Source organism: Sturnira hondurensis, unplaced genomic scaffold (assembly GCF_014824575.4).
Source record: "Sturnira hondurensis isolate 20B ecotype Veracruz unplaced genomic scaffold, ASM1482457v3 Scaffold0001020, whole genome shotgun sequence".
Lineage (NCBI taxonomy): Eukaryota > Metazoa > Chordata > Mammalia > Chiroptera > Phyllostomidae > Sturnira > Sturnira hondurensis.
Genome location: NW_028073651.1, coordinates 256,241 through 276,287, shown reverse-complemented (window position 1 = coordinate 276,287; position 20,047 = coordinate 256,241). Strand labels below are relative to the sequence as shown.

General features: G+C 56.2%; 4 protein-coding genes across 5 annotated transcripts; all 4 read right to left on the bottom strand.

Moving 5' to 3' along the window:
• Positions 1 to 1,403: 1,403 nt before the first annotated feature.
• APOC2 (apolipoprotein C2) lies at positions 1,404 to 2,182 on the bottom strand. Of its 2 annotated transcripts, none has more exons than XM_037058232.1 (3): positions 2,071 to 2,182; positions 1,737 to 1,896; positions 1,404 to 1,593 (listed from the first exon to the last, which is right to left on the bottom strand). In XM_037058232.1, exons 1-3 carry the CDS (start codon positions 2,123 to 2,125, stop codon positions 1,476 to 1,478), a joined length of 333 nt encoding a protein of 110 aa, XP_036914127.1. In that variant the 5' UTR covers positions 2,126 to 2,182; the 3' UTR covers positions 1,404 to 1,475. The 2 variants fall into 2 exon arrangements, with proteins under 2 accessions (XP_036914127.1, XP_036914131.1); XM_037058236.1 differs by having other exon boundaries at positions 1,530 to 1,654.
• A 1,830-nt stretch (positions 2,183 to 4,012) lies between these two features.
• On the bottom strand, positions 4,013 to 6,185 carry APOC4 (apolipoprotein C4). Its single transcript, XM_037058228.1, has 3 exons — positions 6,043 to 6,185; positions 4,376 to 4,517; positions 4,013 to 4,218 (listed from the first exon to the last, which is right to left on the bottom strand). Exons 1-3 carry the CDS (start codon positions 6,122 to 6,124, stop codon positions 4,053 to 4,055), a joined length of 390 nt encoding a protein of 129 aa, XP_036914123.1. The 5' UTR covers positions 6,125 to 6,185; the 3' UTR covers positions 4,013 to 4,052.
• A 5,004-nt stretch (positions 6,186 to 11,189) lies between these two features.
• APOC1 (apolipoprotein C1) lies at positions 11,190 to 14,056 on the bottom strand. The gene is made up of 4 exons (XM_037058223.1): positions 14,032 to 14,056; positions 13,832 to 13,909; positions 13,359 to 13,506; positions 11,190 to 11,388 (listed from the first exon to the last, which is right to left on the bottom strand). The coding sequence occupies exons 2-4, from the start codon at positions 13,887 to 13,889 to the stop codon at positions 11,328 to 11,330; spliced, it is 267 nt and encodes an 88-aa protein (XP_036914118.1). The 5' UTR covers positions 13,890 to 13,909; positions 14,032 to 14,056; the 3' UTR covers positions 11,190 to 11,327.
• Positions 14,057 to 16,741: 2,685 nt separating this feature from the next.
• APOE (apolipoprotein E) lies at positions 16,742 to 19,773 on the bottom strand. The gene is made up of 4 exons (XM_037058212.1): positions 19,668 to 19,773; positions 18,629 to 18,688; positions 17,975 to 18,149; positions 16,742 to 17,591 (listed from the first exon to the last, which is right to left on the bottom strand). The coding sequence occupies exons 2-4, from the start codon at positions 18,669 to 18,671 to the stop codon at positions 16,886 to 16,888; spliced, it is 924 nt and encodes a 307-aa protein (XP_036914107.1). The 5' UTR covers positions 18,672 to 18,688; positions 19,668 to 19,773; the 3' UTR covers positions 16,742 to 16,885.
• Between the last annotated feature and the right edge of the window lie 274 nt (positions 19,774 to 20,047).

The following is a 20,047-nucleotide window of genomic DNA, read 5'->3' as shown; positions in this document are numbered from 1 at the left end:
CAGGCATGTGTCTTGACTGGGAATCGAACTAGCGACCCTCTGGTTTGCAGGCCAGCACTCAATCCACTGAGCCACACCAGCCAGGGCAACATACCACAAATTTTAATCAGTAAAACCGTATGAAATTGGGCCAGGACCCAATCAATCAACAGCTTTCTGAAGGAGACAGGACTGTCTGTCTATTCCCTGCGGTGTCCCCAGGGCCTGGTAGGGTCTCAGTAAAGGCACAGCAGGTGTCACGGAGGACAGCTTTGGCAGGTCTGTCCTCCTGGGTCGCAGCCAACCTGGGCACTGACTTCCTGTGCTCAACAGTGACTTGTGGGCACCAGTCTCCCCTCTGTCACAGGAGCACAGGACAACTCAGGGCGATGGAGGGCACATTTAAAGTGTCAGTCTGACATGTGAAAGAAACGTTAAGAATCCTCCCCATTTATGCCTGAGCCATGACCTTTTATTATAAGAATGAAATATCCGTGTGCCCTCTGCCGGGGAGAACTAGCCCTCCCCCGCAGTCTTTAACTCAGTGCCTGTAAACACTGACCCTTCCCTTGAGGAAGAACTGCCTATTTTCCCGGAGGGAAGGGTCAGTCAGTCGAGCCACAAAAGGCCCTTGGCGCGTAGCCACTTTTGTCTAAAACATATTTCGGCAGAGCCCCCACAGTGAGACTTCGGAATCCCACACGAGGGTAGGACGCTTCACTCAGAACTTTTCCCAGACGGACCCCAAATGCTCTATCCGGGCTTCCCCAGCGTCTGTGTTCCGGTGTTGGTGATTTCCTGTCCGGTGATGTATGCTCTTTTTAAAAATATATATATTTATTTTTAGGTAGAGGGAAGGAGAGAGAGTGAGAGAGAAACATCAGTGTGTGGTTGCCTCATATGTATCCCCTACTGGGGACCTGGCCTACAACCAAGGCATGTGCCCTGACTGGGAATTGAACCAGCAACCCTTTGCTTCCCAGGCCTGTGCTCAATCCACTGAGCTACACCAGTCAGGGCTGGTGATGTATGCTCTTGATTCTTGCTTTCTCTTTGCTTTCTCTTTGCTCTTGCTTAATAAAGTGTTTAACTGTTCACCTTTGACCTGGGGTTTTTATCCTCTGCGAATCTGAACCTCCAAATTTAAATAGCCACAGTCTCCTACGGCACACAGCCCAGGCCTTGGACACTTCCACGGGAGGCCACTGCAGGTTGGCTGCGTCCACGGTTTGTCATTTTACAGATGAGAAAGAAGGGCCGTGGTGAAGGGCAGCGTCTAATTTTGTTGTTGTGATCGCTGATTGTTATCATTCCCCTCTTTGTTCCCACTCACCAGGTTAGGGCTCCAAGCATAGAATAGGTGCTCAGTAAATGTTGGCTGGAATGAATGGGTCCCTGAAGTCTCACAAAAGCAACCCCATCCAAGAGAAGAAACTTGTCTCTTTTTTTATTGATAAGCAATCAGGCTAAAGTTGGGAGCCTGATGCTGAGAGCTGCTAAGACGCGGGGAGTTGAGGGGTGGTTGGGGGCCAGAGAGTTGCTGGGCTCAAGATTGTCTCCTCTCCCACGCGTGGCATCCAGCTGTCACTCATCTCCGGCCAGAAAAGAAAGGACCTGGTCAGTAAAAATCCCTGCGTAAGTGCTCGCAGCCTCTGTGCTTTTGCTGTACACATCCCTGGGGAGAAAGGACAGCGGGTCTGAGGGAGGAGGGGCTGGGGGCCTGGGCTCCTGGTGTGTCCGGTAGAGGTGGGTGATACCTTATTTTCTTGTCCATGGAGGGCAGGTAGGTCTTCTGGTATAGGTCCTGGGCCGCTGTTTTGGCCGAATCCCAGTAACTGAAAAGTGATTCCTGCATCTGGGAGAACAGCGAGGGGCTGCTGGCCTCATCTTCCTGGGTCAGAGGGACCCCGTGGACTTCTGCAGGGAGAGGGTGGGTTAGGAGAGCTGACAGGCCTTCGGCAGGGAGGGAGAATGGGCAGGGCAGGAGAGGAGGGGGCGGGAGGGAGCAGGGCCAGACAGGAACTGCCAAGGAAGATGCTTACTGCCCCTCCCCCTCTGCACAGACCTGCCTCCCCTGCCGGTCACACTCACCAAATCCCAACAACAGGAGGATCAGAAACAGAGCCAGGAAGTAGCGGGTGCCCATGGCGTCAGAAGACCTGGAACACTGAGGAGGACGTGGGGTAGGGCGGCTGGAGGCGTCTATTCCCGAGGCCTGGCATTCAAAGGGAGGGGGTTGGGCTCCCCCCTCGCACACCCCGTCCTGAGCCAAGTTCCTCCTGCGTTGGCTTGGGCCTCCCTGTCTAACATTCTGTGACTGTACTCCTGATTTTTTCTCTTGTTTTTTAAACTTAAAAAAAAGTTTTAAAAATTTACTTGAGAGAGATAAACATCAATTTTAGTCATTCATGCAGCTGCTGGTTGGCTCCTGCATATGCCCTGACCTGGAATTGAACTGAACTCACAACCAACTGACCCGCCTGACCAGGGCCTCTCCTCCTGATTTTGACATAATAATTCTAACATCCATTCATTCACTCAAGAAGCATTGCCTGAAGCCCTGGCTGGTGAAGCTCAGTGGATTGAGTGCAGACCTGCAAATCAAAGGGTTGCCGGTTCGATTCCCAGTCAGGGCACCTGCCTGGGTTCCAGGCCAGGTCCCCCATAGGGGGCGCTCGAGAGGCAACCACACAGTGATGTTTCTCCCCCTCTCTTTCCCCTTCCCTCCCCTTCTCTCTAAAAATAGATAAATAAAATCTTAAATAAAATTAGAAGCATTTCTTGAGCACCTACTAATGTTCTTGAGCACCTACTAAGTGCCAAGCACAGCTCTGGGCCTGGCTGTGAACCCAGCGATGGTCCTGCTCCTAGGAAGCTGACATGAGAAACACCATTAACAAATATTGAATGAGCCCTGGCAGGTTAGCTTAGTGGGTTAGAGCATCGTCCCAATAGGCCAACATCCCCAGTCAGGGGAACCAACTGATACATGCATAAATGAGTAGAACAACCAATCCATGTTTCTCTCTCCCCTCTCTCTCTAAATCAATAAAAAATATTTAAAAAAAATAAATATTAAGTGAGGAAGATGTAATGTGTCACGAGGAGATAAGTGCTGCGGAGGGGAAGGTGTGTTGCACCGCCCGGGGAACCCCTGCAGAGGGAGGCATTTACGCCCCATGGACCGTCGCTGCAGGGACTTGCATCCCGCTCAGTGAGGCTCTGCCGGTTCAGTGTGTTTTCGGTGCCCTCCTACCCCCGTTCCCTCACTCTGCCTGTGCAGCTGGGAAGAGGTGGGGATCTGATCCTGGAGGGGGCCCAGCAGGGGCAAACATCCTCCGGTTCTGAATTCTGTGTTTCTAACCCAGGAATCTAGCAGCATCGGGACTCTTGAGCAACCTTTGCCCCCTCCCTGTTGACCCCCCACCCGTGTCAGTCCCTCTCTTACCAGGCTCTGGCGGGCTGTCCTCACCAGCTCCCAACGGAGGGCAGAGAAAGTCTTTATAGCTCCTGGGGATCCACCTCCCCTCCACAGCCACTGCCACCTGGTTGCTTAGGCCAAAGTCCAGGCCAACAGAGCCGCCGAGGGGTGGGGTAGGGGCACAGAGGGCAGTGACATCCCGAGAGGTCAAGCCACCGAGGGCCCCCACTCTGAAACTTCACCCCTGAGAGAGACAGGCTGGGTGGGGGCTGTGCAGGGGCTGGGGCTCTGGGCGCCCACCAGGAATGGGATCCCGGGTCTTCTTCAAGTGGGAAGTAAAAGCGGGGCCGTGCGGGAGGGGTCCTGCAAACCCTGCCTCCTCACCAGCTTCCAGCCTTCACCCCAAACGGAGGAGCCCGAAGTCTCCCGAAGTCTCCCAACCCCCACCAGCCCAAAGTTGGTCTCAGGACTGAAGGGGTTATCCTCCTCTTTCCCCTAAGGCCCCCGACGGCCCCTCCCTGGTCAGGTGCCTCTTTCTCTACTCTTCAGCTGCTGGGGGTGTGCGGGGGTTCAGTTGTCTCTAGCTTCACTGAGGACAGATGCAGACAGGGATGCAGGCAGGAATTTCTTTATTGTGGAGGCTATGAACGCTTTAATCCTGATGCCTGTCCCCACAGAGGAACTGGGGACAGAGGTTGTGGGCCTTGTTCAGGAGGCTGTCCCTGGAGCTGCGGAGCCAGGACTGGGTGCGGGGACCCAGGTCCTTCAGGTGGTCCTCGTAGTAGGTCTGCGCAAAGCCCTGAATGGCTGTGGGGACCCTGCAGGAGAGGGGATATCACAGTTGGGAACCCAGGTTCCCCCAAGACTTTACCTCATTCACACCCTCTGCCCTCAACCCAGGAGCCCAGGCCCCCAGCCCCTCCTCCCTCGGACCTAGGAGTCTGGACTTCAGTCCCTCCTCACGGGTACACTCACCGGAACCACTGCCACGTCTCTCTGGTCTTTGACACCAGTGGCTCCATCAGCCCCTTCACCTTGCCCAGCATCACGTCCCAGGATCTACTTGCCAGCCCTGGAGGGGCGCTCGGGTAACTTGTAGGCACTTCTTCCTTGCATTCTAGGTGTGACAGGGGGTAACCTGGGTGGGCTGGGATCCCAGAACCCTTCCTCCTCCTTTTCCCTCCCTGTGCATTGTCACTGTCACTCCTGGTGGCCCAAGGGCAGCCCCTTACCAGCGCTCGTCGCCCCTGGCCTTCACCTCCTTATATGTCCCTCTCACCTTCGGTCATCTCCTTTCACCTTCTGTGCCCTCTCGTCAACCTCCTGTCTGCCGGTGGCTTCCTCCTCAGTCTGTCACCCACCTCTCTGACCCCTGTGTCCCTCCCCTTGCCTCCTTCACTGCTGATCTTGCTGCCCCTCCATTCTCCTGGCCCCCCGCCCAAGCTGAACTCACCCCACGGGCGGTGGAGGGAGCGCACGGGAGGACTGTCTGCCCCTCAGGGGTGGAGGCTGGCACGGTTGTGCTGTCCCGGTGGGTACCAAACTTCCTTGCACACACCCGATGGTCCCGCAGCTGTGCACCTGGGCAAAGCCTCACCCCCAGAGCAGAGCCACCAGGTAGGTACACACGTGCACACAGGTACAGAGGTGCCCACGTGACCTGCGCTAGGCCCTCGGCCAATGACTTAACCTCTTCAAGACTCAGTTTCCCTCTCAGCAGACTTGGATAATGACAGGCCCTACCTCATCAGGCACTGTGGGAATTCAGAGGGAACACATGTAAGGCACTTGCTGTGGTGCCTGGCGCCATGTAGGTTCCCGTCACTTATTAATGCTGTAAATGTGTGTTCTCAGCCCCAGTGTGCTCATTCCAGTGCACACAGACACCTTCCCATGTGCTCACACACTCAAAGCTTTTGCATAAAGACTCCAACAAAGGCCCTGGTGGAACTGTGGCTGGTGTGGCTCAGTGGATTGAGTGCTGGCCTGTGAACCAAAGGGTTATGGGTTCAATTCCCAGTTGGGGCACATGTCTAGGTTGCCGGCCAAGTCCCTAGTGGGGGGGCATGTGAGAAGCAACCAGATACTGATGTTTCTCTTGCTCTCTTTCTCTCTCCCTTCCCATCTCTAAAAATAAATGAAATCTTTAAAGGAAAAAAAATGCCCTGGTACAGTAGCTCAGTTGGTTAGAACATCGTCCTGATACACCAAGGTTGTGGGTTCAATTCCCTGGTCAGGCCACGCACCAGAATCAACCAATGAGTGCATAAATAAGTGGAACAACAAATCGCTGTTTCTCATTCTCTCCCTTCTCTCTGTTTCAAATAACTTTTTTTAAAAAAAAAAGCCCATAAAAAACACACACCGACACATGTGCATACACACACATGTTCACAGACACACTTACCAGGACTACATGCCCACACTCACATATGCACAGGCACACACATAGCCACCATCCTTTGCTCCAACCCCACATACACACTGCACACCCCGATGCCACTGACACACACTCCCAGGCACGCACACCGTGAGCACACAAGCGCTGCACCCACGCGCCTACACACTGCCCTGCAGGTCAGAGTCCCGTGCGCCCCAGGCCGCCGCAGGGCCCCCACACCCACCCACTCACTCCTGCTCACCCACAACACAGGCCAGGAGCACAGCGCAGAGACAGAAGCAAAGGGAGGGCAGAGCCCGGGGCCTGCACCCAGGGAGCGGCATTGCTGGGGGTTCTGACTCTCTGCGCTCCGCTGTCTGGGTGAGGGGAGGCGTAGGGGCAGCTGCACCGAGCAGAGCCCTCCCCTGGCCACCTCCCCACGCCCCTTGGCAGGGACTTCAGGGAGAGAGGGACCTGGATGGCAGCGACAGCCAGAGGCTCCACCCGCCCCTGCAGCCTCCCTCCTTCCCACCTTCCCAGCTCCCTGGCCTGACAGGAGAACGTTCTTCGGCCTCCTGTGCTGAACCGGGTTCAAATCCTGGCTCTACCTTGTGTGACAGTCCCCACTTCTGCCTCCGTTTCCCACTCCGGAACACGGGCTGACAATCCATGTTTCGGGCAGGATATTAATTCAATGAAATTCTACAAGGAAAGGTGCTAACACAGAGCCTGGCCACGCAGGTGTTTACAGACTGTAGCTGTTCACAATTCCTTCTTTCATCTCTAACATCTCTTGGCTATAGGGTCAGACACGCCCTCACCATGTGGCCTGGGCAAATACATCCCATTCTCTGGGCCTCAGTGTTTTCATCTGTAAAATGGGGAAGGTAATAACCACCTGCCTCACCCTGGCTGGTGTGGCTCAGTGGACTGAGCATGGGTTACAAACCAAAGGGTCACCGGTTCGATTCCCAGTCCGGGCACATGCCTGGGTTGTGGGGCCAGGTCCCCAGTAGAGGGTGCATGAGAGACAACCACACATTCAATGTTTCCCTCCTTCCCTTCTCTCTAAAAATAAAATCTTTTTTTAATACTTTTTTATTTCTTTTTTTAAGATTTTTATTTATTTATGTATCTTTAGGGGGGAAGGAGAGAGGGAGAGAAACATCAATGTATGGTTGCCTTTTGTGGGTCCCCTGCTGGGAGTGGCCTGCAGGGAACTGGCCTGCAACCCAGGCATGTGCCCTGACTGGGAATCGAACCGCGATCATCTGGTTAGCAGGCCCACGCTCAATCCACTGAGCTATGCCAGCCAGGGCTAAAAATAAAATCTTTCAAAAATAAAAATAAAACTGGGGTGAAGGGAGGGTTTTAAGCCTTTAAAAAAGATAAATAACCACCTGCCTCGCAGAGTCCATGCCCAGGCTGAGCGAGGCCTGGGAAGGAAAGCCTCAGGTGCATGTAGTAGGAGGTTGTCCAATGCTAGACAGAGAGAAAATGTGCCTTTTTCTCCTGGGGAGCCCAGCGAGGAACCGGGGCACATGGCTCGGCCAGCGGACCACGGGCTGAAGGTTTTGGTCTAGGGTTGCCCGATGAAACACAGGACTCCCAGTGACATTGAAATTTTAGATAAATAATGTTTTTCATTCCTAGTATAAGTATGTCCCATTCAGCATTTGGGAATCACACTCTGACATTCACGTTTCCCAGGCACCCTGTACGTTTAGGTGGAAAGTCTGACAAGCCCACCTGAATGGACCGCGCGCGGGGTTTGAGTGACCACGCGTGGGGCCGTCTTGACCTGGAGGCCTGCAGCACAATGCTGTCCATGCTGGTGGCCCCAGCCCGGGCTCTGCACACAGGAAGTGTTCAATGAATGTTCCTTGGAGTTCCTCACTAACAATTACCAGCAAAATAAAACTTCCTGGAGTTTTTTGCTTAATCCTCACTGAGGGTATTTCTTCACTGCTGAGAGAGAGAGAGAGAGAGAGAGAGAGAGAGACATCAGTGTGAGAGAGAAACGCCAACCAGCTTCCCCTTGGTGCACACCTGGACCGGGAATCAGATGCGCCCAAACCAGAGATTGATCCCCCAACCCAGGCATGTGCCCCAACTGGGAATTGAACCCGCAACCTTTCAGATATGGGATGATGCTCCAACCAGCTGCGTCTGACTGGTGAGGCCAACTTTTATTTACTGCTTAAAACCTTCTAGAGTTGCTGGTTGGGATGATGAAAAAGTTCCAGAAATGGATGGTGGTGATGGTTGAACAATGTTGAGAATGTTTTTAATGGCACTGAACTATGCATCTAAAAATGTTTAAAATGATATGTTTTATATTATATATTTTACCATAATGATAATTTTAAATAGATTTTTAAAAGATTTTATTTATTTATCTTTAGAGGGGAAGGGAAGGAGAGAGGGAGAGAAACATCCAGGTATGGTTGCCTCTTGTGCGTCCCCTGCTGGGAACTGGCCTGCAACCCGGGCATGTGCCCTGACTGGGAATCGAACCATGATCCTTTGGTTAGCAGGCCCACGCTCAATCCACTGAGCTACACCAGCCAGGGCCATAATAATAATTTTTTAAAAAGAGAGAGAACCCTGGCTGGTGTGGCTCAGTGGATTGAGTGCCAGCCTGTGAACTGAAAGGTCACTGGTTCGATTCCCAGTCAGGGCACAGGCCTGGGTTGCAGGCCAGTTCCCAGCAGGGGACGCACAAGAGGCAACCTATCGATGTATCTCTCACACATGTTTCGCTCCCTCTCTTTTTCCCTCCCTTCTCCTCTCTCTAAAAATAAATAAAATCTTAAAGAGAGAGAGAAACTCACCATGAGCTGTGTTGTGAGAAGCAGTGTGGTTTGGGGTTTGGAGCCTGGCTCCTCACGGTTCCGCCTATTTGACCTGATGCAAGCTGCTTAACCCCTCTGGGCCTGTTCCTTCCCTCGTGAAGGGGCGTCATGGACTGCCTGCCCAGGAAAGCAAAGGAGATTGTTTACCTAAAGCGCGGTGAGCGCTGCCAGATAAGCCACAGAGGTGCTGGGTCAGCTGCTGTTTACCAAGTATGTGCTTGCTGAGCACCCGCCAGGTGCGTGGGCTTTAGCAGGTCAACCTGATGAATGGACCCACAGCAGCCCCACGGCGGGGGGAGGGGTGGTTCTGTATTGTTCCCATTTTGCAGATGAGGAAACTGAGGCGGCCAGAGGAGGGGTAAGGCCACTTACCCACAGCTCCCCAACAGGCAAGTGGTGAATTTGAACCCCGGGCACCTCACATTACCTAGCCAAGCCAGCACAGCCTCTGCCCCACCTCCCCCCTGACAACAAGTCCTAGAGGGCAGGAGGAAGTCTGGAGCGGGGCAGAGGTGGCCCTGCGGGGAGGTCTCTGACCCCTGCCCCAGCTCCAAGGTCAGTATGGGCTGTTTGCTGTTTGCTTCTTGCAATGTTTGCCCATGTCAGGGATAGGAACAGGCTGAAGGTCATTCAGGGTGGACCTCAGAGGCAGCTCCAAACAACTGTGCTGGAGGGAGGTGTGTGTTTGGGGGCAGAGAGGTCACGGGGAGGAGGGGAGGGTTGTCCTTTGCAAATGGGAGGCCCCGAGACCCCAGTGTGTGTGTCTGCCCCCGAGGGTGAGGTTCCCCTCAAAAGCAGAGTGTACCCTCACTCCATACACTGCTCCTCCAACTTCCTTCTCTGTCCTGTGAGTCTCCTGGGCCACCAGCCTGTGTTTTTTCAGTTTTTCTAATCCTCACTGGAGGATTATGGTTTTGAGAGAGATAAGCAATGGTATTGTTTATTGATTTGAGAGAGACAGAAACCTCAGTCGCTTGCATCCGGTCCACGCCCCTGCTGGGGATCCAGTCTGCAGCCTAGGGATGGGCGCTGCCAGGGAATCGAACCCACAGCCTTCTGGTGTGCAGGACGAACTTTCAACCAACTGAGTCACCTGGCCAGAGCCAGCCTGAGTGTTTTTCAGGGGCTCATGAAAAAGCTTGAAAACCAAATTGGCTCCAAAATGCCAGAAGTAAAAATTAGTAATTGTTCCAGTAAAGTGATCCACAATATACCCTAATGTCCACCAGCCAACCACACCGCAAAACTCATCTCTAGTGAGGATCGTGGGTGCATTTCCATCCATTGAATATGATGTGGATGAAGCTGGTGGCTGGCGAATGGGCTGTGGCCCATTGTTCTGCAGAGTGACTCAGGGAAGAGGAGAGTGGACTGAGGAAAAATGTGGCCCTGGGCAGTGGCTGGTGTGGCTCAGTGGATTGAGTGCCCGCCTGCAAACCAAGGGGTTCCCAGCCCGGTTCCAGGTCCGGGCACATGCCTGGGTTGCCGGCTGGGTCCTGAGTGGGGGGCGCGCGCAAGAGGCAACCACACGTCGGTATTTCTTTCCCTCTTTCTTCTTCCCTTCCCCTCTCTAAAAATAAGTAAACAAAATCTTTATTTAAAAAAACTGGTGATACTTCCGTTCACAGGCTGCCTCTCAATCCACTGAGCCACACCAGCCAGGACAAATAAATGAAATCTTAAAAAAAAAAAAAAAAAAAGAGTATGGCCCTCAGACCCCCACCTGGGCTCAAATCCTAGGTCTAACCCTCTGGTCTGTGACATCACACACGCGGCTGCAGCCTTCTGCATCTGTTTCTCCCTCAGAAACACAGGGACAGCGACAGCATCTACCTCAGTGGGGTCTTGCAAAAATGGGATTTTTAATTTTTTCTACTTAGCGTACTTGTTTCACCAAATATTTTGGAGCCTCCTGCACTATGCCCTGTCCCGAGGACACGGTGGTGACGACAGCCTTGGCCCTGTCCTCCTGCAGCTCAAAGTCCAGCGGGGGAGACACCGTCACCAGACAGTGACAACCCAGACTGGGCAGAGTGGGGATACAAGTGTTTGACTCAGTCGGGGGGGGGGGGGTGAAGGAGGGCTTCCTGGAGGAGGGGACCTCATGCTGAGACTGGGAGGGTGGGGCCCTCTTACAGGTCCCTGGCCCACATCCTGCCCTTCCTCTCTTCCAGATCCTCCCTGCATCACCCACTGAAAGTGTAATGAACCCCTGCTGTGTGCATGGCGGTGAATCACCCCCATCCCTTCCCTCAGGCAGCCCACCAGGGAAGAGCTACAGGCCCCAGGCTGGGGGTCTCCTCCGGTTCTCCCCTCCCTGGCTGTGTGACCTTTGCACAAGTGACTTCACCTCTGCGGACCTCGGTGCCCTCAAGAGATTCCTAGAGCCCAGCGTGCAAGGTTCTCGTGAGGGTTCTCTTGAGATCACTAAGTCTAGAGTCCTCAGTACAGAGAACGAACGATAATACACTTCAGCTCTGCTTCTCGGTCTCAACCCTCACCCCTGCTCTGTCCCACACACAACCCCCGCCCCTCAGGAAAGAAGCACTCAGAATTAGTTACAGGCATTTTATTGGTGGTGAGGCACGGGGCCTCACTGAGAAAGTCCTCCCCACAGGGGGTGGGGAGGGGGGAAGTTTAAAGCCCCTTCCTCGGACACAGCCACAGCGGAGAGGGGCAGCCCTCCCAGCGTTCAGGAGAAGGTACTTTCAATCTTCTCTTTCGCTTTGCTGAATGTATCAGAAAGCCAGGTCCTGTGGGGAGAGACAGGGTGGGGGGTGTCACCGGGTGTCATCTCTCCCAGGATGCCCAAATCCCACCCAGGGCTTCCCCCATTGGTGGGTGGCCCAACTTCTAGGCCTCAGTTTCCCAGATGTATCGGAGCTTCTTAAAGTCGAAACCCTTTGCCTCTACTTGGGTTTCAAGACCTGCTATCTCTTGCTACCAACCCCTTCCGGAAGCCCGCTCATGCGCTAGTTGTCCCCTGTTCCCTCAGGGCACTGTCCAGACCCCCAGCCTTTGCCCAGGCGGCCCCCTCACTGGGAATGCCACCCCCCCATTATCTGCAGATCTTCCTGCCTCAGGACTTTGGTGCCCACCCTTCACAGGGAACGCTCTCCCCACGTCTCAGCCTGGCTGGATTTTCCTAATCATTGCGTCTCAATTTATAGTTTAAATTTTTGATTGATTGATTGCTTTTAAGAAAGAGAGGAAGGGAGAGAGAGAGAGAGAAACATTGATTTGTTGTCCCGCAGCTCCCTGATGCATTCGTTGGTGGATTCTTGCACAGGCCCTGCCAGGGGGCAAACCTACAACCTTGGTGTATTGGGATGAGGCTCTAACCACCTGAGCTACCCGGCCAGGGATGGATCTCGGTTTAAAGTCTTATCTCTTCCTCGGCCAAGTGGCTCAGTGGGTTGGAATGTCTTCCTGTACACCAAGAGGTCACGGGTTCGATCCCCAGGAGGGGCACGGATGGGAGGCAACTGATTGATGTTTCTCTCTCACACTGATGTTTCTCTCTCCCTCTCCCCCTTCCTCTCTCCCTAAAAGTCAAGAAACATATGTTTGGGGGAGAATTAAAAAATAGATAAACAAAATTTAAAAAGTGAGACAAGTATAAATGCCTACTATAAAAGTAAAAAATAAATAAATAAATAAAGTGTTTTATCTTCAGAAAAGACCCAGTCACCAAGCCTACAAAAGCTGCTCTCTAGCACGTGCTGGTTTAGACCCACTCTGTTCATTTTCTCGGCGGTTACTTAGCTCTAGCTGGGCGCGTCTCCTGGGAATTCACTGATTTAGCATCTGTTCTCCCCACTCTCGGCCTGCCCCCCAGAATGCCAGATCTCAGTTGGCGGGGACTTTACGGGTGTTGTTCATCAATATTATTCCCCCACTTTGGAACACTTCCTGGCACTGAGCAGATGCTCGATGTTCGACAAATATTTGTTCATGAATAAATGATTCTTTCACTCACCACTCGTGGTTAAACACTGTGTGGAGCATTTGCCACGTCCCAGGAGCTATGCGAGCGCTCCAGTTTACCTCCCCCGGAACCGCCCATTTTACAGATGAGGAAACTGAGGCTCATGTTCACACAGGGAGAAGGGAGTCTCTGGCAGCCTGCGGACGCAGGCTTGTCGGAACCCTCCAAGCTTGGGTCCTTCCCTATCGCCCAGGGCCATCTCCCTACAGGGGCTGGATGGGGGAGTCAGGGAGCCCGTGCCCCAAGCCCGAGCCCGCTGAGATCCAGCTGCGTGGCCACAAGGGTTTTTGTAGGTTTTCCCAGTCTTAAAGGATACCCCTGCCCTCCCACGTCCCCGGAAGGGTCCTAACCAGGTCTTCTTAGGAATTTCGCTCTTTTTGACTTCCTCCATGGCTGCCCGGAACTTCTCCTCCACGGTGCTTCCGAAGTCCTTCAGCTTACCCGGGATGCTCTCCAGGGTGCTGGAGAAGTCTGGGGCAGCCTGGGCTGGGGCTGNACAGGGAGAAGGGAGTCTCTGGCAGCCTGCGGACGCAGGCTTGTCGGAACCCTCCAAGCTTGGGTCCTTCCCTATCGCCCAGGGCCATCTCCCTACAGGGGCTGGATGGGGGAGTCAGGGAGCCCGTGCCCCAAGCCCGAGCCCGCTGAGATCCAGCTGCGTGGCCACAAGGGTTTTTGTAGGTTTTCCCAGTCTTAAAGGATACCCCTGCCCTCCCACGCCCCCGGAAGGGTCCTAACCAGGTCTTCTTAGGAATTTCGCTCTTTTTGACTTCCTCCATGGCTGCCCGGAACTTCTCCTCCACGGTGCTTCCAAAGTCCTTCAGCTTACCCGGGATGCTCTCCAGGGTGCTGGAGAAGTCTGGGGCAGCCTGGGCTGGGGCTGGGCCTGCGGGGAAGAGGGGCAGGAGCGCCATTTTAGTATCGGGAGCCCCTTGGGTGAGCTTCCAGGGGTGTGATTCTCCGGGATCTTGGTGTCAGGATGGGGAGAGTGCTGGAGCAACCAGGCGGTGTTCCAGCGGAGTGTTGCCACCTGCTGGACTGCCCTGGGGAGAGCCACCTGGCCAGGTAGTCGTGGGGGTCAGTCAGTGGGCAATAGGGGAGCCAGGGCACGGGAGGGGCCCCAAGAGCTGGCGAGAGTCTGCTAGGCCCACGGCCAGCTTCATGCTCCCGAATCTCAAACTCCCAGTTTCTCCTCTCCCACCCACTCTCACCTTCGAAAACCATCAACAGAACCGCCACCAGGACCGGGAGGGACAGCAGGAGCCTCATGGCTGGGCCACAGGGGTACTCTGCAGGCAGAGGTGGGGGTGGGGCTGAGCAGTGGCGACCCTCCTGGCCCCCCTCCCCGAGCTTCCTCCACCCTCTTTCTTGTGCTTTTGGTGAGTGCAGAGGGTCCCTCTGGGTTACCAACCTGACTCAGCCGCTGTGCCGGAGAACAAGCGTAGCAGGTCCCCTCCTGGCCTGGCCTTTATCAGCTGGGGAGGGGGCGGGGCAGGTTAGTCTCCCTCCCCTGGTGCCTGCCTCCCTGTGCCCACCCACCTCGTCCTCTGACATCCCTGGCTGTGGGGCTGGGGGAGCAGGCGGGGCACAGGCAAGTCCCTTAGTTTGACGGTGGAGGGGGGGGGTGCTTCAACCTGGACCTTCGGCCCCTCCCCTCCTGCTAACACGTCCTTCTAGGGTCAGGGGGTCTGTCAGTCACTCTCTGTCACTGAGTAACTCGCTTCACCGCGTGTCCCCAGGACACCTCTTCCATCCCTCCCCCTCCTTAGCAAGTTCAAACAACCCTGCCTCCCTGTCCCTGGGTACCCCCACACCCCTTCAGACTAGCCCTTCCAGACCCCATCTGCTTGCATCTGGGGGCGTGCCAGGCCTCTCTGGACCCTTTCTGGGGTCCTAACTTCACAGTCCCCAACCCCCCTTTGGGGAGGGGGTCTTTTCAGTCGGCCTAAACCACACGGCCTCATCTACAAGGCTCCCCACGTATACCCCTTCATGCATTCCACCAGGCCCCCCACACCCTTCCTTTGCCCCCACGACTCTCCAAGTCCCGGGGGGGGGGGTGGCCCTGTACACACTCCATCTGCACTTCTTCACCTTCTCAGGCGCCTGCCGGCACCAACCCCACCCCCTCAACCGTCTCCTCTCCCAGCACTGCATCCGTCCCCGGGGGCTGGATTCCAGGGCTTCCTCCCTTCTTCTTGGCTGCCTTTGACCGCCAGTAACCCCTGGCAGCCCAGGGGAGGGTGGCCCCAGGCCCCGGACTGTAGGTTGGTTGGCCTTGTGCCCCCACAGCCTGGGGGTGGGGGCGGGTGGTTGTGAAAGGGACACGGGGCCCCTGGCGGGATTGCAACACCCCTCTGGCCAGCTCAGCAGCTTCCAGTCCCTGCAACACCCTCCCTGGCCCCCCACCCCCGCTGTCTCCCCAGACATCTGCTTTCCTCGTGAGCCCCGTTCTCCCCAGACATGCACCCGAATGTCTGCTCCCCTCCCCCACCCCACCCCAAGAATAGCATAACTTTGCTTTTTCAGTCCCATCCTCACTTCAGCTCTAGAGGTGTTTGGTTACAAACGGGGAAACTGAGGCTCTGTCAAGCACATTCAAAGGCTAAGTGTGGGTGTGGTCTTTGTCCCTGTCCTTCCCAGACTCCAGGCTGCCTCCCCAGGTTCCTGCTGGGGCCAGTGTCTACGCCACAGCAGCACCCCACCCCCAGCCTCTGTGTCCCCGTGTGTCTTCACGGGTGAGAATTCAAAATGCATCTCTTCAAGGGAAGGGCATGGCCGATGGTGCCCGCCTCATGCCATCTGGGGAAACCGAGGCTCTAAGAGGGTTCAGCCCCAGCCCCAGGGCCCACAGTACAATAGATACACCAGCAGCAGCCTTGGCTGGGACCAGGCCCCCTGCCTGAGCCCAGGGACCCTTCCCCTCCTCACTCAGCTCTTGGCAAGTCAAGAAACGCAGGCTCCCTTGCAGAGACACAAACTCAAGTCTCCTGTGGGGGGAAGCCCTGCTCCCCTCCTGGAAGAACCCAGGGGGAGGGGGAGGAGTGCCTGCAGCTCCATCGGGGATTTAACCCTCACCTGTCAACTCCCAACTCCACCTCGAGGGGGAGGAGTGCCTGCAGCTCCATCGGGGATTTAACCCTCACCTGTCAACTCCCAACTCCACCTCCCAGTCCTGCACGCCAGGGGGGCTGTGCAGACCCTCCTGTGAGGCTCCTCCCCCTTCTGTCCAGCCAAGACCCAGCGACCAGAAGCGAAGGAATGAGAACGAAGGCGGGGGACGACGACAAGGAAGCACAGCTCAAAACAAAGGGACTTGTGAACCCAGAGGGCTGCAGTGCAACTGATTGACAGAACAAACCCTGGTGGAGGAAGGGAAAAAACCAAAAGCTGGGCGGGGGCAGGAGCAACCTGAGGGGGGAGAGATGAGACACAGAGGTGGAGCAAGAAGGGGCCGGAAAAACAGAGCCTCTTGGTAAGAGCAGGACAGGCCAGGAGAGGGAAGGAGGCAGAAGCAGATAAGACCTCACGGAGCCCTGATTGGTGTGGCTCAGTGGGTTGGGTGTTGTCCCGCAAAGCGAAAGGTTGCTGGTTCGATTCCCGGTCAGGGCACAGGCCTGAGTTGCGGGCTCAGTCCCTGGTCAGGGTTGGAATGTGTACAAGAGGCAAGCAATCAACCTTTCCCTCCCTTCCTCTCTCTCCAAAAATAAAATGTTAAAAAAAAAAAAGACTGCATGCAGAAAGGGGAAGAAAATGGGTGGGAAAAGTAAAAATGGCTTAATAGCCGCAGCAGCCTCAGGACTCGAGTCCTGGCAACTCTGAGAAGCAGGCAGGACGAAGCTGCGCCCACGGGGGCTCAGAGACGTTGCTTTCGCCCACGGTCGTTGGGGCAACTGCAGGGTTGAACCCAGGGGTGGATGGGTCCCAGGACCCCACCTCAGCTCAGGGACAGCGTGGAGAAAGGTAGAGGAGAAACAGCGAGCAGCAAAGAGAAGCAGGGACAGAGCAGAGCAACGAAATAGGCGCACACACAGGCAGAGAGGCCAGGCCTGACAACCGTGGGCCGGGAAGGGGACACCGAGGCTGGGGCTGTGAGAAATCACACTCCGACGCCCAGCCGCTGCTGTGAAGCTTGCTTAAACTTTATTAAGCCAGGGCCCACCACGTGGACAGTCGGGGCAGGGACGGGGCCCCTGCAGGCTGGGAGATGCAGGGGGAGGGGGTGGCAGGAGTGGGGTCTTCCAGGCCGCATGGCCAGCCGGCATTCATTGACCTTCCTTGGGCAGGGCAGGGGCGTTGGTGCCCAAGGTCGACTGCACCTTTTCCACCAGCCCCGCCCACTGGCGCTGCATGTCTTCCACCAGAGGCTCAAACCAGGTCTTGAGGCGGGCCTGGAAGGTCTCGGCCTGCAGGCGCATCTGGTTGGCCTGCTCCTCCATCTTGGCCTGGAACTGCTCCATCCGATCGCGCATGTTGTCCAGCTGGTCGCGGGCCTGGTTGCCCACCGACTCCAGCTTTCCGCGCAGCCGCTGGCCCCACGCCTCCGCCTGATCCTGCAGCGGCTTGCTGACAGTGATGGCCCGCTCTCGGCCTTGCTCAATCAGCGGCACAAGGCGCTCGCGGATGACGCTGACCCCGCGCTCCGCACCCTCGCGGGCCCCAGCTTGGAAGAGGGCCAGGCGCTTCTGCAGGTCTTCAGCATCGCGGATCAGCCGCTTGCGCAGCTTGCGCAGTTGGGAGGCCAGGCGGGCCCGAGCATCCTCGAGGTTCTGGCCCATCAGGGACTGTACCTCGTTGTGGTACTGGGTCAGGCGGGTGCGCAAGTCCTCCATGTCCGTCTGCAGCTGCGCCTGCGCGGCCTGCAGCTCCTTGGACAGGCGGGCTTGCGTCTCCTGGGCCATGGGACCCACCTGCTTCTCCAGTTCCTCCTTGTAGGCCTTCACCTCCCTCATGGTGTCTTCCATCAACACTCTGCAGATGGACAGGGCGGAAGGGAGGTGTGCATGGAGACAGAAACAGGGTGGAAGGTGCGGTGGAGGAGGGCCAGACGTCGGGGGCGGAGGCAGAGAGACCCAAAAGAGAAGAGGCCAAGAGGAAGAGACCGAGACAGACAGGGGGGTTGGGGGGGGTGAGCCAAGAGGCTACAATGCAATGATGCTGGGAGACAAAAAGGAACACGCCTGAGACAAGAGGGGCTGAGGAAGAACCAGAGAGAGAGAGTTAAAGCCAGGAGTTCAAAATAGCAAGAGGAAGCCAAATGTGAAGAGACCCCTCCTCAGGGTTCTAGACTAGTAGAAGCTGAGGATCCAGAAGGAACTGCCCACCAGGAGGGGGAGGGGCCGGGGGGCACTCACGTCAACTGCTCAGTGACTTGGGTGCCAAGCAGCTCCTCCTGCGCCTTGTTAGACAGCGCCTGCACCCAGCGCAGGTAATCCCAGATGCGGCCCAGCGCCTGCTCCCAGGGCTGGCCTCCGTCCCATGGCTCGGGGTCCTGCCCCGGCTTCACCTCTTCCACGTCGGCCTGGCATCCTGTGTGGAACCCGTTGGAGGCTGTGAAGGCCCTCTGCCCTCTCCAGGCACGCAGTGGGTGCTCCACAAATGCCGGTGTGCTTCTTTAGAGCACTGGTGGGCAGGGAGGGGGCGGAAGGACGGCCAGCCCGTGTCCTCTTCCGACAGGCATTTACTGGGTGTCTGTGTGCGTGCCATGCTGGGGCGATGGAGGACAAAGGCAGTCGCGGCTGGCTCCTATGCCGTGCTCACTGCCTGTCTGACCACGAGGCATCAGAAACTGTTACAACTCCCATTTTAAGGATGGGAAAACTGAGGTCCAGGGAGAGTAACACGGCTGCTCAGAGCCAGCGACTGCCAGGAGAGGCCTCAGACCTGGTGCTCTTCTCAAGGAGGAGAAGGTGCAGCAAAAGAAAGGACACTGGGATGGAAGGGTCGGAGGGTACTGGTGGGGATGGGAGGGGGAGGGGCTGGGAACCAGAGCAAGCCCCGCCTCATACCTGCCAGGAGTGTGACCAGCAGCGCAGCCCACAGAACCTTCATCTTCAGAGCAGGTTAGTCTGGTGGAGGGAGAAACTGTCAATCAATAGCCCGTGGCGACTCCTCCCACCCAAAGTCCCGCCCACCGGGTCCAGGCCTTCAAAGCCTCAGCCCCAGATCTGCTTCATCTCAACCCCGCCACAAACACTTAACTTAGCAGCCCGTCCATTGTCTATCGCTCTCATTGTCTTCGCCTATCTCATCCCCAGGTCGGCCTCCGGGCCAAAAATTCCTTCCCCCTCTCTCAGGGTTCAAATTCCACTCACCCCTCCTCTCCGAGTTCTACGCGAGCCCCAGCTGGGTATTCTAAATTCCAGTCTCACATTCCGCACTCTACCTCCACATTCTAGGCTCCAATTTCACATCTAAGGCGCCATCTTCCACATATTAGCTAATTTAATCCTCATGCATTTTTTTAAGAGACATTATTTATTTATTTTTTAGAAAAAGGGGAAGGGAGGGAGAGAAACATCGATGTGCATGAGAAACATCGACCGGTTGCCTCTAGCACGCCCCCAACAGGGGGACCCGGCCCACAACCCAGGCTTGCACCCTGACTGGGACGGAACCGAGGACCTTTCCAGTTTGCAGAACGACGCCCAACCCTCATTTAAAAGTCCTCCTTCAGTCGATGCTGTACCCACCCTGCCACCACTTCCCTCCGAGCCTCCAGTTAATGGAGATCTGAGGACGAAGGGGGCACCCAGTAGGTGCTCAATAAACGGGTGACCCATTCGTGGGCTGTTGCTATGGCTCATCTGGTTCTTTCACAGGCCCGATGGTCTCCACGGTCTCACCTCTAGCCCTTCCAGCCCAGTCAGGAGGGGAAGCCTCTGGGCCCCACCCACCCAAGGTCGCAGCCTCCAGCCTCATTCCCACCTCCTGCTTTTTTTTTTTTTTTCTGACTCTCGGGGCATAGTTCAGTCACCTTCTCCTCCCCGTCTGGTCCCCTACAGCTACAGCAGCCCTGGTCTCTGCGCCCCCAATTTTGCTTCTCACCGGCTCCCGAGAAACCAGTCCTTCGCCTCCGCTCTGGCCGAGTAAGACTCAGGGATCCCAGACTCCTCCAATTATAGGGCTCCCCCTGCCCCGCCCACTCCTCCAGGGCAAGGGCGAGCTGGGCCAGCCCCCAGTCACGAGGTGGGCTGTTCTCCCCCTTCACACAGCAGGGAGGGGTAAGGAGGTGGGACTCAGAGGTCCTGTGACGCCCCCAGCCCCCATGGGGGGAGGTGACATCTCACCCAGTAACTCAGGCGCCCTCAGAGGGGGGCTGGGCACGGGAGGGGAAGGGGCGGGCGAGCCACTGGGTGAACACAATTCGGAGAGGGGGCTGGGGGCTGGAATCTTGGGTCAGAGGAAGGAGGGGGCTGGGGGCTTGG